Below are 19000 nucleotides of genomic sequence, written 5' to 3' on the forward strand. Positions count from 1 at the left end.
TCCCTGGGACAAAGGATTGCAATTAGAATGAGATCATACAATGGCTTTCATAATAACTGAGTGAAGCACTAGAGCCTCCGTTAGTACCAGGAGTCACGGGTGCAGTGGGAACAATAGAAACAGCATTTGGAGCGATGCAGCAACCCTACAATCCTGATGAAAAACAGATGAGCCTCACTGCGATGGTGAGAGGGAGGAATGTGTGGCTTGATGATTTCCAGAGTGGCGTGTTAAACCATCATCGCCCCCTTCCCCCACAGTAGGTGACTCAGAGCTAGCGATTACACCAGAGACTTATATTCACATCAGTGTTCAGTTATTTGAGGTAAGTAATGAAAACATGTTAGGGAGGAATATTTCCTCAACTGCCTTTGTACCCCACCTGGCACTGGCAATATAGATGTCTGGATGGAAGCAGGGATGAGATAATTCTATCCCAAATACAGATTGTCAACAAAGGAAACAGATGTTCAATACAGGCTCAATGCAGCCATGCATGGGATTCACACTTCCTAGCACAGGTACCAATCCTGAACTGACCAGTGACCTCATGGCTTGACTCAAAGATGGAAAGAGAAGCAACCTGAGTTCGTTATCCAGGAGGGAATGCCACGTCCCAAGATGTGACGTGAACTCTAGGATGTTAAAGGCCTGCACCCCAGACTGGAGGAACTTGGAGATGAACTCGGCTTAAATTGTGATCTACCTTGTCAATGGATTTTGTATAGCCGAGGCAGCTCGTAAAATGAAACAACGCACTCCAACAAGAAGAACCAATCAAACCAATCAAACGTTGAACAAACTTCTGTTTGAAAATTCATTGTTCGCACATTTTGAGACCCCAGGTAATTTTGGGTAAGAGCTCACTTCACAGACTGTTAGGGTGCAGAAGGCGGACACTCGAGCCATCATGTCTTTACTTGAATTGCAGTCTTACTGTTGTCAGTTTTGGTCAGATTGCAATGAGGTTGTACCAGGCTCACATTTTGGCTGTAAACCAGAGGGATTAAACTGAGATTTTCACCTCTCAAACTGAGTGTATATTTCTTGAGAAGTCACCTCCTTCTTCTTCTTCAGAACCATGTGATAGTAAATCCAATTTGTCTGATGAGTTTGATAATGTTAACCAGAAAAGGTCCATGTGAAGATTGGATTCAGTCAGTTGACTGGTAGGGAGTCATTGCGTATAATGAAGTAGGGACCTTCTCAGGCTCTTCGTAAATATCCCTCCAGTGGTGATGACTTTATAAATATGTAAAATAGCATTTTAAAAAAAAATTACGAATAGTAGCAAGAAACTGCACAACTTGATTAGGAAGCTCTGCCTGCGCATCACAGTGTGCTCGGTCGTTATTTCTCAATGGCTGAAAACACTGCATTTGTAAGTTTTGTTATGAACTGTTTTCCGATCGGCGTTGCCAGCAGTAATCTGTGAGTAGCTGATGATCATACCTGAGAAAATGCCTGTTTGCAGTCCAATCCCTCGAGAGAGGATTGTAACAAACTGTCCCGCAGTAATGGGCTGCACCCATGCAACTGAGAATTTGCAGATAAGGCTTTGCTAGAAAAGATGCTGGGAGGTTGTCCCCTTTAGGATAAGACTTTTGCCTGCCCTCAGCAACCTCCCGCCTTCCTCTTCTCGCCTTCTGCACCCATTGACTCGGATCTCATTAATTCAGTTCAGACAGGTTTTGTAGAGTCAAGGGGAAATGTATCAATGTAGGCGAAGGAACTGTAACACTGCAGCAATGGCTTGAGAGGAAAGCAACAATTCTTAAGGGAGCAGAAACTTTGAAAGATCAGAATGAGGTCACCCACTGAAGGCTTCAGTGAAGTGTTTGGTTCTGTCAGGAATAAAGAATGATCAGTACATGACACCTTCCAAGTGTTAGAAGAGCAGTCCACCTTTACTGCAGCTTCAGGGGTGTCTGTTGTCACAAGCATTGCCAAACCTGAACATAATTAGATAAACTCAGCAGCAGGATGCAATAGAATGAAGGATCGAAGTATTCAACTCCTTTATTTGCAACATCCGTGCACTGTTAGATTGGCCAAGCAAAGTAAGCATGTGTGCAACCTTGACTTTTCAGTTATTAGTCAGAGTGTAAAGTCTACGGAGATGTATGAAAATGGTACAAAGCTGACAGCACGATTATTGTCTGCCACCATTCCCCATTCATTTTTGACAGCAGCTAGGGAAATAACTGGCAACTCTAGGAGACTCCAGGACAATACAGGAGGGTTGGCACCTCATAGATGCCTCGATCCACAATAAGCTGCAAGAAGCAATGGGGTTTAATCCAGACAGGGGGACTCATCAGTTCCTGCTGTGAGCACACAGGGAGTAGCAAGGAGCCAATAAGACTTTGAGTACTTGAGCAATGTTACGGGTAGAGGAATTAAAGCATAAACCATAAGTGTTTTATGCTTTAATTCCTGCTGATTATGGTCAGGATCGCTGAGGAAGTCTTTGTCCACAAAGCCTTTTAATTTTTACACAACAAGATCCCTCAAAACACCGAGAATAATGATCAGCTGGTTTTGGTTATATTAGCTGAGGGGTGAATATTGACCAGGTCGTTCAGAAGACCTCTCTGCTGTTCTTCGCAATAACTTGGTGTTGTGTGATTTTTAACTATTACCAGGGAAGTATCTTGTGGAGTGTAAGGTGACAATATCCAGCAAGGCCTGTGCAAATGTTGCATTCACTGAGAGTCTGCTTAACATTGTGGGGTCAAATGGATTAGTGTTTGAGCAGATGACAACAGTGCCAGTAATCAGCTCCAGTGCGAGTCCAGACTGCAGCACTGCATGCTCCCACTGCAGGCAGTCTGAGCGATTCTGCTGCCATCACAAACTATTCTGAGTGTCAGGGTGGTGTTGTCCAGCAAGACCCAGATCTATAACACAGTTTCTTTGAAATGCTGCAACATGCAGATCGCATTTGATCACGAAGATAATGTTGGATGTCTATTGGCCGAACCGGGTGAATTTCACCTGGTTAGTCCCGAGGATCATGGGTGATTCCATGATCCCTTTTTGCTGCTTGACTTGGAAAGATCTGCGGCTGGCAATGGCTGGTTTTCCATATTACTGCAGCACGGTCACGCAATTCTTCTTGCCACCTGGTGCTCACGCATGGTAGCTGTGGGAATCGGGTACAGACCTGGGGCTGCACCTTCAACCGAGATCTTGGGCTCATTTAAATCCCACCAGCCCAGCGATGGTTAGAGTCACTCTGAGGGATATACTCACAGGATCCCACTGTCTTCACTTTGAATATGCTGTTTTGACTGATAACGACAACCTCCATCTTGAAATTTGTACATTAGGGTCAGCTGACATCCTTGGGCCAAGTAAAGTAGAATGAAGTTCGGGAGAAGGCTGTTCATTGTCAAAATGTTTGGCATGTTGCATGGATGCCTCTGTGGCCATCATATCTTGACATAGACTTGAATGGCGACCCTTTGGCTCAGAGGTAGGGACACCGCCCATTAAAACCCTCAGGCTGTTTGTTGGAAGTTTGCAACTTCCTTTTTGTGAGATGATGAGGCTGAGGTGGGCTTCCCCGTTCCATCCTGTGAAACTCCCACAGAACTGCCTTCTCCACACTGAAGCTGAGTGCGGGGGCCAAGGACATCCTGAATGGCTGCAGGAGCTTCACACCAGATGGTTGGCCATGACCTGTTCTCAAGGATTCACAGTTCAGGTTCTTATGGGACTAAACGTCGAGTATCTAACTACCAGGAGGAGAACATCAGATTGAATTAAGCAAACCCCTCCTCCCCGGTAAATCCCCACCACTAGTTATTCAGTGAAAGTCTATCCCAAGGAAAAGTACACTTCATGCGAACGCAGAAAAAACGAATATCATATCAATGGTCTTAGTTCTGATGGGGCCAAATGTATTTACCAAATCCTGGTACAGACATGCCCATTCTGCAGAAAACCCAATGTTGTCTCAACATGTCATTCCAAGTTGCACTGGGAATAAAATTTCAGTCTTAATTTAACACCAGCCTACAGAATGCTGTACAGAATGGATGCTGAAATCAGCTGGGATTTAAGCAGTTCCTAACTCTTTAAAAAAAGCTAGAAAAATTGCAGTACCATTGAGAAGAGCTTAGTCTGATTCCAGGTTACCCATTACCCCGGTTTCACAATCACTTTCTCTCTGGCAGGAATCTTTATTGACTCTTGTTGATAACCCTGGTGCCTAACACTTAAATCCTCTTCCACAATCAATCCACCAGACCAAGCTACATTGTCACCAGACAGGGCGCTATCAGATTTAACAGTGCTTTGTCACAGGTCGGTAGAGCTGAGAAACACAAACACAATTTGCTGGAAAAAACTCAGCAAGTCTGACAGCATTTGTGCAGAGAAGGCACTGACCCTTCTTCAGAACTGCATTTGAATGGCCTTTTTGTTCCTTTGTGACTGCAGTTAATCATCCGGAACATGATATAATTATTTTATGGACCACATTACTACTGCACTTTCATGGGATGATTATCAGCAGTAAAATTAGTGAAACAGTATGCAACTATAATGCACATTTACTGGTCATAAACTAGGTATTAGATAGCCACAGAGAGAAAGTGAGGACTACAGATGCTGGAAAGCCAGAGCTGAAAGCGTGGCACTGGAAAAGCACAGCAGGTCAGGCAGTATCCAAGGGGCAGGAGAGTTGATGTTTCAGACATAAGCCCTTCATCAGGAATAGCCACAGTCTGGGCAGTAAGTATAAACCTTGCTGTACGTAAAGGGTTTACCATTTTGTTCCACTGAACCTGCAAGGGCTGTCTTCCATAAACACCTGATAAGAAGTGAAAGTTAAAGTTATACTGCAGTATGAGCTGTCATGAAGCATTAACTTAGTGGCAAGTAAACCGATAGGTAATCTGCTGTTAGCCTACAGATTGCTTCAAACAATTGTGTTAAGGTACAACAGATTATCTACATTATGTGAAAGGTGTTGAAAATTAAATACAATGATAATTTTTTTTGTACAGTTACAAAAGCTGTCTTCATTAAAGATGTAGCAAGTTGATGATGTTAACTAAGGTTACAGTAGGCTGTGACCATCTGGTGCAACATACTAGCTCTTGTCAGACTGATTGCTACCCGACCCAGTTTTTTTAGATTAGATTAGATTAAACCCACGCAGACACAGGGAGAATGTGCAAACTCCACACAGTCAGTCGCCTGAGGCGGGAATTGAACCCGGGTGTCTGGCGCTGTGAGGCAGCAGTGCAAACCACTGTGCCGCCCAATCTAGTTCTTCTAGATTGTAGATGTTTTATGGTTGCCTTTTCTTTCTTGGGAATTACAAGATTATGAAAATATATTTGTCTCTTGGACTCCACTCTAATCTCATGCCATCTGTCCAGGACTGCAGGTCAGAGCGTTTCCATCTCTTCAGCCAACTTTGCTTTCCACTATTCTTACTCCTGCTCCTTTTCCTTGTTCTGTTTATGAGCCTAGTTATTCCTTTCCCCTCTTTTTTGCTGCTATTAATGGTTTCACCATCTCTTTTTAAACCATCTGTTGAGATTTGAATGTTGGAAATAGGTTGTGTCCGACATGAAACACATTACATGGTAGGATTTGTGTAAACTGGCATATTCTTCAAAGGTAGGTGAGAATAAGGTTAGAAACTATCTTGTAAATGAGCAATAGAAGTACAAATTGTTTGTCACCTCAGTCTGACTGTATATGAATAAGCTGATCAATATTTGATTATGATCTAGCTTAATTCTGGCAGATGTCAACAACAAATGGAATAGTTGCTGACTGATTCTTGATCAGGGAGAAATGTGCGGAAGTTTTAATTTTTTAATGAATTTAACCTAGGGTGTGCACATTCTGGCTGGTCCAGTATTTGTTGCATACACATTACTGCTGTTGAGATGGTTGTGATGAGTTGTCTTCTTGAATGGCTGCAGTTTTTGCTGCGTGTATGCCCACCCATCAATGTTGGGGAGCTTCAGGATTTTGACCAAATGACTTGAAGGAATAGCAATATAATTCAGAGGCTGGGCGGTGTGTGACTTGTGGGTGTTGGGGGATTGGTGGGGAGTGGTGTTGGCAGGCAGTGTTGGACTGGCAGTGTGACTGCTGTGTGTGTCCTTCTCAGTAATATAGGAAGCTTTACGCGTTGCTGTTATGCATCCTGTGTATGGTGCACACCACCACATTGTGCTGCAGCAGTGAATGGGGTGTTATCAAGTGGGATGCTTTCTCATGGATGATGTTGACCTCTTTGAGTATTTTTGCACTCAACCAGGCAGATGGGAAGTATTTCAGACACTCTTGCCATGTATCTTGTACATGGTGGGCAGGTATTGGGGAGTGGTATTGGGGAGTCAGGAGGTGAATTACTCTCTTCATCTGATCTACTCTTGTGGCAGCAGATCTTTCTGGCGAGTCCAATTCAGTTTCTGGATCAATGGTAATCCTGTGGTGGTGTTAGTGGGGAATTCTGTGATTGTAATTGCCATTAAAGGGGTGATGATTAGATTAATGTTTATTCGAGACTTTTAAAAATTCAATAGTAGGATATGGGTGTTACTGGGTGGTCACCATTTATTAAACATTCCTTGAGAAGGTGTTGGTGAGCTACACTGTTGGACTCACAATGCCCTTAGGGAAAGAATTCCAGAATTTTGATCCAGCAACAGTGAATGGAATGGTAATGTATTTTCACCAGTATTAGTGAAAGAATAGTCACGTATTTCCAAGTCAGGATTGTGAGTGGTTCAGAGGGGAACTTGCGCGTGGTGTTCTCCCCATGTAACTGCTGCCCTTGTCCTTCTAGATAGAAGTGGTCATGAGTTTGAAAGATGCTGTCTGAGGCTTTTTGATGAGATGCCTGCTCCTAGTGTGACATGCATGTTTAGTCAGTCAGACGTTGCATAGAACTGGTTGAAGGTACACACTGTGCAGGTTGGTGAGGTGGTCACTTCTGAAGCAACTCTGTCAGTGCATGCAGTGCAAGCCTCAAATTTGAGTGATTCTTCATTGTAAGTGACTCATGTATCTGCAATAAATTCCTTGTGCCACTTTGGGGAGGAAGGTGCTAAAAACAACCAACTTGGATTTAGATTGTATCCTTTCGGAAATCTCAATGTGCTGTATGTTATTGAAGTATTTTTGAGGTGCTGTATCTACTATAATGTAGAAAACAAAGTAACCAATTCTGTTACAAGTACCAAAGGTAACAATATGATTGATGACCACATGCTCTATTCTAGTAATGCCAACTTCCTTGTTCTTTTAATGATACTGAGATAATTTGAGGTGAGATTGGACAGTGCTCATTCAGTCACTCAGTACCGTGCTACTGCTCAGTTTTTTGAAACAATGCCTTTCTGTACCCATGACTTTTCGACTCCAAGGAAAAAGAATGCTTGTGACTAAGCAGTCCAGATGCAAACCTGGTGGATATTTGTACCACAGTATCGCTGGCAATACTTTCCAGCTTTTTAATGTAACTATTTAGAGGATGTAGAAGTGACTATTATCACAGAAATTACGACATGGTTAAAGGTCATTCAACCCAACTTGTCTCTGTTTGAGTTGGTGTGTGTACTATCCTGTAAACAGCAGAATCTTCCCAGTGGAGATTAAATATCCATCTAATTTCCTTCAGTTTTACAGTAACTGCAAACTGCACTGTCTGATCTGTGTGCTCATTCCCACGTATACTGTGTTAAAATTCACAAGTGTGCACATCGTGGACTGGGTAAGTAATAGGAAATTGGCAAACTGTACAAAAGTTTAGCAGTCAGGTGGATGCCTTTTTATCATTGGGGGCATCAAAGTAAAAGGAGCAGCAACACTAAGGTGATATTAATTTTTTTCTTGAGGTGAGACTTTGAGGATGGAAGCATTTTTCACTCTATATTCCTGCACTTTGTAGCATTTCTGAATATTTATTGTTTGACTGACTGCAGAAATATTCTGAATCACAACATTTATGTTTGTCTAGTTAATTGATTTCTTTGCCTGTAAAAGGGAGAAAAATATACATTTTCTAACAAATATCACTGCATGGTACTTGCATAGAAACAAAGAGAGCAAGAGTAAACCATTCAGCCCTTTTGAGCCTGCTCCACCATTCAATATGGTCATCCAACTCAATCCCGTGTTCCTACTTTTTTCCTATACCTTTGAACCTATTGGCCCTAAGATCAATATCTAATTCCTTGGAAATATTGAATGATTTGCTCTCAGTTGCTTTCTGTGGCAAAGACTTCTGCAACCCAAAGGCTGTAGAGGTCTTTTGTCAATAACGCGAGCAGAGCTGAGGGGTGCCACAGGCGAGAGTCTTCGCTTGGAGGGATGTGTCACTTAATAAAGCCACTCTGGGATTCGTGATCTATGGAATTCTAGAGGTCATAGGGGACGTGAATTTGAAAACCAGACTCTGACACTATATTCCTGCACTTTGGAGCATTTCACCGTATCATGTGATGGTAAGGTGGTGGGCAAATTATTGGAGAGGATTCTGAGAAACAGGATTTGTGATTACTTGGAAAAGCATAGTTTGATTAGAGGTAGTAAGCATGGCTTTGTGAGGGGCAGGTCATGCCTCAAGCCTTATATAATTATTTGAGGATGTGACAAAGCACCTTGATGAAGGTCGAGCAGTGGGTGTGGTGCAAATGGATTTTAGCAACGTATTTGATAAGGTTCTGTGTGGTAGGCTCATTCAGAAAGTAAGTAGACATGGGGTGCAGGGAAATGTAGCTGTCTGGATACAGAGTTGGTTGGCCCATAGACGACGGAGGGTGATAGTAGATGGAAGATATTCAGCCTGGAGCTCAGTGATTTGCAGGCATCTGTTCTAGGACTTCTGCTCTTTGTGACTTTTTTTAAATGACTTGGATGAGGAAGTGGAAGGGTGGGTCAGTGAGTTTGCTGATGACACAGAAGTTGGTGTAGTTGTGGATAGTGTGGAGGGCTGTTGTAGGTTGCAATGGGACATTGACAGAATGCACAACTAGGCTGAGAAGTGGCAGATGGAGTTCAATCTGGAAAAGTGTGATGTGATTCATTTTGGAAGGTTGAATTTGAACGCAGAATACAGGGTTAAAGGCAGGATTCTTGGCAGTGTGGAGGAACAGAAGGATCTTTGGGTCAACGTCTGTAGATCCATCCAAGTTTTCACCATCATTGAGAGGGTTGTTAAGAAGGCATCTGGTGTGTTGGCTTTCATTTGCGGGGGATTGAGTTTAAGAGCTGCAAGGTTATGCTTCAGTTAAACCACTCTTGGAATATTGTGTTCAGTTCTGGTCGTCTCATTATAGGAAAGATGTGGAAGCTTTCCCAGGATGCTGCCTGGACTGGAGGGCATCTCTTATTAAGAAGGGTTGAAGGAGCTGGGCCTTTTTTCATTGGAGTAAAGAAGGATGAGAGGTGACTTGACAGAGGTGTACAAGATGATGAGAGGCGTAGATAGAGTGGATAGCCAGAGACATTTTCCTAGGGTGGAAATGGCTATCTTGAGGGGGGCATAATTTTAAGGTGATTGGAGAAATGTTTAGAGGAGATGTCAGAGGTAAGTTCTATACAGAGAGTGGTGGGGCTGTGGAATGAACTGCCAGTGGTCAGATACATTATGTACATTTAAATGACTCTTAGATAGGCACATGGAGGATAGTAAAATGTAGGGCACGTGGGTTAGTTTGGTGTAGGTAAAGTAGGATAAAAGGTCAGCACAACATTGACGGCTGCAGGGCCTGTACTGTGCTGTGCTGTTCTATGATTGATTCTGTGGGTTTCTCGATTTTTCGCCCTCACTGGGTGGAATTCAAGGGCGGATCTTGGCTTGAAAGAGTTGCTGTAACTTACTGCCAATAGAACATGACCTGCACCACTTGTCTGCATCACCCAGGCTAGATGCTTCACCCAAGCAGGAGGTATCACAACATAGCTTTGAATTGCTCTCCCACAGGCAATATTTTGAAAAGCTCTTTTATTTCAGATGTTCTCCTGTATTGAACTGCCTTAGAGCTACAGGGCAAGGATTTCTTTTTTTTGTTGTTGTTGGTGTTCAGTGATAGACAATTATATAATCCAGCCGTGACTGAACTGCTGTCTGAATGGGAGGGGAAAGGTAACCATCTTTCTGACTGACCTGGAATTTGACTGTACACATGAAAACTAATTGTGTGAAGCCCCTTTATGTGATCCAGTTGATGGACCAGATCTATATCTGTTACCAAACAGCTTATTGAATCAGGAGGAAAAAGTGAGGACTGCAGATGCTGGCGATCAGAGCTGAAAATGTGTTGCTGGAAAAGCGCAGCAGGTCAGGCAGCATCCAAGGAGCAGGAGAATCGACATTTCGGGCATGAGCCCTGAAGAAGGGCTTGTGCCCGACACGTCGATTCTCCTGCTCCTTGGATGCTGCCTGACCTGCTGCGCTTTTCCAGCAACGCATTTTCAGCTTATTGAATCAGAGCTTGTGACCTTGTTCATAATGTGTTTTGTAAAGTCTGATCTGAGACCAGTTCAATTGATGAATTGTAGGATTACTTCCATAGGAAGCACATGTAAATATGGTACTAACTCAACAAAAGACATTTCATTTGGCCTTATTTGGATGCCGATAAGGTATATAAAGATAAATAAAAGCTGTATCACCTACCTGGGACCTGCTGCCATTTCTTGTGGACAAGATGTTAGCAATGACTCTGGAAGCACATTACTATTTGCGGGAGCTTTCTGTGTAACCTGAGTGCTGTTCTTTCTACATTATCACAATGATCACACTTCAGTGATCTTTAATAATCTTTGAAGCACTTTGAAAGGTCTAAGGTTGTGAAAGGTACTATGGAAATGAAATTCCACCTTTTTTTGGATGGTTGTATCAGTGTTTTAGACAGTGACAACTCGATTTTCAACCTGAGAGTTACATTGTCATAAAAACAGAACACCGGCTTCTATTTTCTCTCTGTCCTCACGGCTCCTCCAATGCCTTTGATCACCCAACACCCAGCTCCGACTGACCTCTCTTCCTCCTCCACAAAACACTGCGAAGATGAAATTACCTCTTGGACTTGTGATCGAGACTGTGTTGACTTCTGAAGTACCTCTGTATTTAGCTGCTCAAGGTGTAAACCTTACAAGGTGACAGCCTATAGTGGAGCCAAGTGTAACGCCTTTTCAAACAAAATTGACATATTACTGCATTTCCAATGTATTTCCCAAAGTGCTTGCTAGACAGTTTTCAAGTCCAACGATTGTTGTTTCATCAGCAAACACAACAGTTATTTTTCTGCACAGCAAGATCATGCAACAGGCATGAGGATATGTAGCCAATCTGTCGTTAATGGGTGTTGTGCAAGGGGACAGTTAACTGGAATGAACATGCTGTTGTGCTTGGAGAACCATGGAATATTGAAAAGTCTGACAGGCTCCTTTTAGTATTTCATTTGTTGGTAGCACCATGCAGTAGGATCTGGTCAGTCACTCACTGAGTGTTGGCATCATTTCTGTGCTGAAGACTGAGATTGGGCTTGACCTCACAATCCCGTTATTCTGAGATGGCAATGTTACCTTGTGGACCCTTCAGCCAACAGGAGCACAGCTCAGAGCAAGTTACTCCATTTGCCTGGACAGTGAACACAAGCAAGAGATGAACCAAATGAACAATTGAGAATCGTAGGAAATTATTCCTGATGTATCATTTTCTACAATGGTTTAATGCCCCAGTGACTATTGTTTAAAAATCTTTGATTCTGCCTGCAAGAGCAAATGATTAGGTGCCTGACAATTATGAGATATTGGTGATTTTCTCAATATTCAGTCACAGTTTTTACATGTTGTGGAGGTGCCGGTGTTGGCCAGGAGTGGACAGAGTCAGAAGTCGCACGACACCAGGTTATGATCCAATAGGTTTTGTTTGAAATCACAAGCTTTCAGAGCACTGCTCCTTTGTCACCTGACGAAGGAGCAATGCTCCAAAGGCTTGTGATTTCAAATGAACCTGTTGATCAATAACCTGGTGTTGTGTGATTTCTGACACTTCTCAACAGGATGGACCAGACCCTACTTTTGACTAATTGGAATAGTTAGGATTTATTATTGACTTTGAGGGTGTGATTGTTCTTTACAAAAACGCATCAAAACCACTTCAGAGCGCATCCAATGCAATGTACTTTATGAACGTTCAACTGGACCCTTTATGGTATCCATTGTTTATGCAATTAGAGTTTAAAAGGTGGGCTTTGCATGACTTCATGGATTAACTTCTATCTTACTGGGTCTTTATTGGAATGAACAGCATGAATTGTGACCTCCTGAGGTAAACATGAGGAGTTTGATATTCAGAATTTGAAATCCTGTTCTAAGTTGTGAGAATTTAAAACCTCTGGCATGCTTATGGCCGCATTTTGTTTTTATTCTTCAGGTTTTGAATATCTTTTCATTGCATCCGATCAGACTAGTTTCCTCCTGAAACAATTATCCTTTTAGGCAGCAATATTTCTTTAAATAGGCAGAAAGTCTGGGGTGAAAGGAGTAATAGCAAAGCAGGAAAAGGGAATGATACAGCACTAAGCACTTAACAAAGCATCATTTGGTATGTTTGAGTGCTTCTTGGTCTTCATTCAAGTGGCCTTTTAGTTATATCTTGAAAGGAATACCAAGCACAAGCTTTGGCTGGGTGACCAATTGGAACAGTCTCAAACATGAAGCTGTTGCCTCCAACTGGCATCCCATACAATAATCAAAAGAACCAATCTCCCATCTGAGCCCAAACTTAGCAGGTCACATTTTGAACTGCAGAATACCACTTCCCATCGCAGGAGCCAATTGGCATCTGCTCAAACTTTGGTCTAATGAAAAGTATGCTGCATCCCTGCTACATGAGGAACACCAGGTTATGGGAAGGGCAAATGGAGAATTCTATTCATTAGCTCGCCATAAATGCGAGTACAAAATCAGCTTCATCCTTCAGGAGAGGATTTTTAAAATTGGCAAACCTCTTTGAGTGGCCAAGATCTGCATTGAATAATAGCTTATAGAATCAGACAGCACAGAAACAGACCCTTTGGTCCAACTCATCCATGCTGACCAGGTTTCCCAAACTAAACTAGTTCTGTTTGCCTGCATTTTGCCTCTAAATCCTGCCTAAACGTGTACCTATCCAAATGCCTTTTAAATGTTCTAACTGTATCTGGATCTACCACTTCCTCTGGTAGTTTACTCCACATATGAACAACCCTTTGTGTGAAAAAGGAGCTTAAAAAATGAATAATAAGCCATGAAGTACGGGATAGTCGAATGCAAGCTTGTTGTTTTAAAACCTGTAGAAGGAAACCGGTGGGATGATGAGATCCATTGGCTAGATATTTGAGGTAAGAATGGACTGTTGGGTATAGAGCAGTGAGTGTTGTTTACACTAAAGCGGAAGAGAAAAAGTGCATTTAAAAAGAAACTTGTGGAAAAATTATAATTGGGATGAATCACAATGTGACATGAGCACAGATGGATGATCAATTTAGGTTGTTGAACACCAGGGTGGGAATGTTCTGCTTCGGTTTTCCCAACTGTTAAAATAGATATGAGAAGATCCTGACCTCAACATCGACTAGGTGCACTAAGTCATTCAAAGTCAAGAAGGATAAAACATTTGTCCATAAACGTTAAGCAGAAGTAATCAGACTCTTTGAATCATATGCTGCCCTTGCTGAATTAGTATTATCCATACCTTTATACAATTTCAAGTGTCATTATGCAGAGCATTCATAGTCATTTTCATGAAATATCTCATTTTGTTAAATGAAACCTGCATACAAAATAAAAGGGGGAACACCACATGAACTGGAGTGCAGTGAGTTGACGGTTGAAGGTACATGGGGAAATAAGAGCAGGAGACAACCATATAGTCTGTCAGAATTGCTCCACCATTCAACATGATCATGGCTAATTTTGGATTTCGCCTCCATTTTCCTGTCTGCTGCTGTATCCCTTGATTTGCAGAGAGCCTAAAGATTTGTCCAACTCTGTCTTAAATATGTTCAATGGTAGAGCATCGACATCTCTTTGCAGTCAAGGATTACGAAGAATCACAGTGTAGTGATTGTAATGAGGTCAGCCAGGTTGACCTCATAGGATATGAGTTCCCTGATAAGGCCTGTTAATCTGACTGATGTAAACAGGAGTGTCAGAGGTTGTATTCACTCTGAGGGAGCTGGATCAATGTCAAGGACTTTCCACATATAAATAAAGGGTCACTTGGTGATGGGATACTGGCCTCTGTGGAGTTATTTCAGTAACCTTTGAGTGAAGAAATTTGTCTTCATCTCAGTCCTAAATTATCAGTTACTTATCCTAAAACTATGCTCACTTGTTTCACCTGGCTGGGGAATTTAAAATAATGACTCATCTATACCCTGTTTACACCCTTCAGAAACATGTCTATTTCAGTGAGATCACCTCTCCTCCTTCTAAAATCAAGGAAGATAGGCCCATCATATTCCACCTTTCATTGTAGAACAACCACCTCATCCCAGAGACCAATCTAGTGACTCTTTACTGTAGTATCTCCGAAACAAGTATATCCTTCCTCAAATATGGAGATCAGTCCTGCTCAGAGTACTTCAGATGTGGTTTCACCAAAGCCCTATCCATTCCCCTTGTAATAGAGGCCCGTTAACTTTCCTAATTGTATGGGTACATCCTCAAGAATCTTGAATATATTTGTCAAATGGGATTCCCTTTTGTAAGACCATGTTGATTTGTTTTTCCAAGTGAATTATTCAGACTTCTTTAGTGATAGATTCTAGTACTCTCCTGATGACTAATGCCAGGCTAACTGGCTTGTTGTTCCCTTTCTTCTCCCTCCTTTCTTGAATAGTGGCATTACAATTGCTAACTTGCAACCCCTGGGCTATTCAAGAATCTAGAGAGTTTTGGAAAACCCAGTATAGTGCATCCACTATCTCCGCAGCTTTCTCTGTTTGAATCCTTGAATGTGGGCTTTCAGCTCCTGCAGACTTGTCCACTTTCAGTCGCCATGATCTTATCCAAGTGTTGATGTGAATGATATCTGTATTCCAGGAGTAATTGTGTATGGAGGATGGTGGCTGCAGCTTTGTTGAGGAAGATCATAGCTCTGGTTAAGCAGTGCTGAGGGGATGCAAGTGTTCTACTTTGGAACACCTGATGAAAAAAAAACAGATTTTGGAAGTATTTGAATGAAACAATATGATAACCATAATGAGAAATTAGGATATACAGTGGAATGAAGTGTACAGTAGTATACAGAGCATGGATAACGCAAAGGGTTTCCCTCAGAGGCTAGTTAAGGTTGGTAATTTTTGTGGGGGTTCTGTCATGATACTAGTAGAGGAGTTTAAGTTCAATCATGTGGCTTTGTATATTGTGATCTTGCTGATGTGAGATCCCAGGTAAATATGTTGAAGGAAGATTGAAAGAAGCAGATGTTAGGATAAATGATAAAAAGCCAGAAGTGATATGAAACCCTTGATTGCTCTAAAACCTTTCAAATCGAACACTACCTGATTTATTTGCAGTGTTGACAAATTTGCAGTTCGATAAGGTACTTGGTTTAGGCTTCAGCTGTTGCAAAGCAAGAGTAAGTTTGAACTAGAATTAATATTGACGAAGGCATTAATTGTTCGTTAAAGAAGGTGAGGTCCAAATAATGAGAGGACCGGGAACTTAAAACTAAATTTGTATAAAATCAACATTGAGAAGCATTTAATTAAAGAGGACACAATATTTACAGGAAGGGAAGAATGTATGTTTACCTTAGAATATTTCTCAGAAACATCCCATTTCAATTATCTTGTACTTATGGAAGTGGATGTTTTGTACATTTTCTACCCAACAACAATGTGAGTAAGAAGCTAATCTACTTTTCAGTTCCCCTTGTGGGAGAGTCTAGGACCATAGGGCATAATCTCAGAATAAGGAGTCACACAATTAATACAGTGAAGAGGAGGAATTTCTTCAGAGAATCTGGAATTCTTTATTGCAGAAGGCTATTGAGACTGAATCATTAACTATATTCAAGACTGAGATAGGGTTAGAGTTAGGATTAGGCAGCATTTTAATTAGTAAGGGAATCATGGGTTATAGGGAAAAGGCAAGAATGTGGAATTGAGGGTTATCAGATCGGCCATGATCTTGTTGAATAGCAGAGCAGACTCGATGGGCTGAATGGCCTACTTCTATGTCTTTTGGTTTTATAAGAAGCAAATTGAACCCAGTTTTAACGTCTGAAAGAGCAGCCCTTGCAACACTGCTGCCCTCCTTCTGTTCTGCACCAATATGGCAGCCTAAATGATATGCTCAGGTCTTTGGAGTGGGGTTTGAGTTTATCACATTCGAACCTGGAAGGGAGAGTACGATCAATTGAGCTGTGCCTATGGAAAGATTTATAGGTGACACATTTCTGACAGAGCCTTGATATTAAGAAAACAGATAAAATTCAGTAACTGAGTGATTGATTGCAGCGTCATTGCTCCAATAAAAAAAGAATTGCAACTTCAACATAACCAGCATCTGCTGCTCATAGGAACCACGTTAAAATCAGAAACTGCCTCGAAAGTCAATGCATTAATATATACCTCTGTGGATAATGTGTGACATACTGTGTAATTTTAGTGGGCGGCACGGTGGCACAGTGGTTAGCACTGCTACCTCACAGCGCCAGAGACCCGGGTTCAATTCCCACCTCAGGCGACTGACTGTGTGGAGTTTGCACGTTCTCCCCGTGTCTGCGTGGGTTTCCTCCGGGTGCTCCGGTTTCCTCCCACAGTCCAAAGATGTGCAGGTCAGGTGAATTGGCCATACTAAGTTGCCCATAGCGTTAGGTAAAGGGTAAATGGGTGGGTTGCGCTTCGGCAGATTGGTGTGGTCTTGTTGGGCCGAAGGGCCTGTTTCCACACTGTAATCTAATCTACACCTAACAATATAAATGAATGGGAAACAAATATGTCAGTGCAATATATTTTGAATGGACAGAAATGGTGCATGTATAGCATTGCTGATAAGGAAGTGTTGAATGTTTACTTGAAGAATAGGTTCGCCTTTGACTGAGGGAAGTTTTGAGTCATTGCAGCTGTAAGTATGTTCAGCAAATTGGCAAAAAATGGTTGACATGAGGACGGTCAGAAAGAATTGATATTGAATCATTGGAAGATACAAGGAATCAGGAAGGTTTTATCAGCACTGAATTCATACAGAAGGATAGTGGCAACCTTTCAAAAGAAACAGATGAATCCAGCCTGCCTTAGAATCAAGCACATTAAACAGGAAACAAAGAAACATCTTTCAATATTTATTAATGAGTCTGAGGTGACAAAAATTTGAAGGTTGCAGGCAAAGTGGCGAATCAAGGAACAAAATAAGAAAGGAAATATTTACTCTCCAGAGTTGTACAGTCCAATAGAAATTTCTGACTAGTTGCCAATTGTGGACACAGTGAGACTGTTTTAGACACAGATACTGATGCTAGGAGAAACCCTTTACATGCACACAATGCAGGTAAATATACTTCTTCTGTATATATTTATTTAATGAACATTTACCTCCAGTCAGTAACTAAGGAAGTGAATCATTCCTGCAACAATGGAAAAGCATTGGATGCTCATCTTTTTGTCTTGCCATTTTACCAAAGGTTAACATTTACATGCATACTTTGTGTGAAAATGAATATTGTCACATGTCCAAAAATGGTGTCTACTACCCATTTTCTAATTTAGTAATCAAAAACAGTTTCCCTCAAATGGATTTCCATGTGGCTAGTGGACAGTACTAATCTCGAGGAAGTTTAATATTGAAAACTTGGAATTACATAGTAAAATTAATGAGATTAAAAACAGATGTCAGGCAAAAGCACAGATCTTTCAAAAATGCTTCAGGAGGTCAGATAGAAGATGCTCGAAAATGACCCAGGATCTATACAATACATTGAGAAAACTAAATTGAAAGGCATTTTCAGAGAATAAAGAAAGGTTACTTGTACACGCTTTTAGTAAATGTTGGAATTATGTGTGTGTTCATATTGGCAACATTAGAGTAGTTCTAGTAATAGGACTAGCAATTTGGACTTTGAACTACGTTAGTCATTTCCCCTTAACACTGTGTTGTACTTTCCCAGGATTATTCATGAAGATGGATTTTCTGGTGACGATGTGAAGCAGTACAAGCCTGTGGTGTACAGCAACACCATTCAGTCCCTGGCTGCCATTGTCCGTGCTATGGATACCTTGGGCATTGAGTACGGTGACAAGGAGCGAAAGGTAAGGTGTCAAAAATCCGCATAACAATGTATGGATGAAGCAACCTGCAAAGGCAAGAAATCTTAATAAAATGATCCAAATAGAACCAGGACAACATCAGCATTAAGCTGTAAAACTGGGTTGTGTGTAATGTATGTTGGCACATAAAAATGGGCATTATTGAAATTTACAAAGTTCTTGTTCAAGACAGCATTTGGGTATTGGAATCTACTTTTCAAGGAATCTGCCGACAATAAAAGATCCTGTGGTATTAGGGGAATCTCAAATGTGATATAAATTTGAATGTAGATTGGGCTTGTCCCTGTTTGATACGTTTACTGTTTTCACCAAACAGCCCCATTCTGTGGGATAAGTTTAGAATTTAAATGGAATGAACACGATTTAATTTCCTATCTGCCCGAACTAACTTCTTGTTACAATAGCCATCAATGATGCTAATCGACAAATCAACTCGAAAAGTGCCTAACCAAATTGATGTGTTACATTTCAGCAAAGTTATGTTTTGCTTCATGGCACTGGTGGTCCGTTCAATTTAAAATAGTGAGTTTACTGTGTTGGTTGTGTCTTGACTGTTACTGGGTAAAAAACAATGACTGCAGATCCTGGAAACCAGATTCTGAATTAGTGGTGCTGGAAGAGCACAGCAGTTCAGGCAGCATCCGAGGAGCAGTAAAATCGACGTTTCGGGCAAAAGCCCTTCATCAGGAATACAG

The 19000-nt window shown here is 41.6% G+C and overlaps 1 protein-coding gene across 2 annotated transcripts in view; it reads left to right on the forward strand.

Moving 5' to 3' along the window:
- Positions 1–19000, forward strand: part of gnao1b (guanine nucleotide binding protein (G protein), alpha activating activity polypeptide O, b) — a 231476-nt gene that overhangs the window by 60119 nt on the left and 152357 nt on the right. For both annotated transcript variants that reach the window (XM_043707217.1, XM_043707218.1), the window contains exon 3: positions 18146–18287. In XM_043707217.1, coding sequence (XP_043563152.1) covers positions 18146–18287 — 142 coding nt within the window. The remainder of the gene's footprint in view (positions 1–18145; positions 18288–19000) is intronic.

The sequence above is a fragment of the Chiloscyllium plagiosum genome, chromosome 17 (genome assembly GCF_004010195.1).
Source record: "Chiloscyllium plagiosum isolate BGI_BamShark_2017 chromosome 17, ASM401019v2, whole genome shotgun sequence".
NCBI lineage: Eukaryota > Metazoa > Chordata > Chondrichthyes > Orectolobiformes > Hemiscylliidae > Chiloscyllium > Chiloscyllium plagiosum.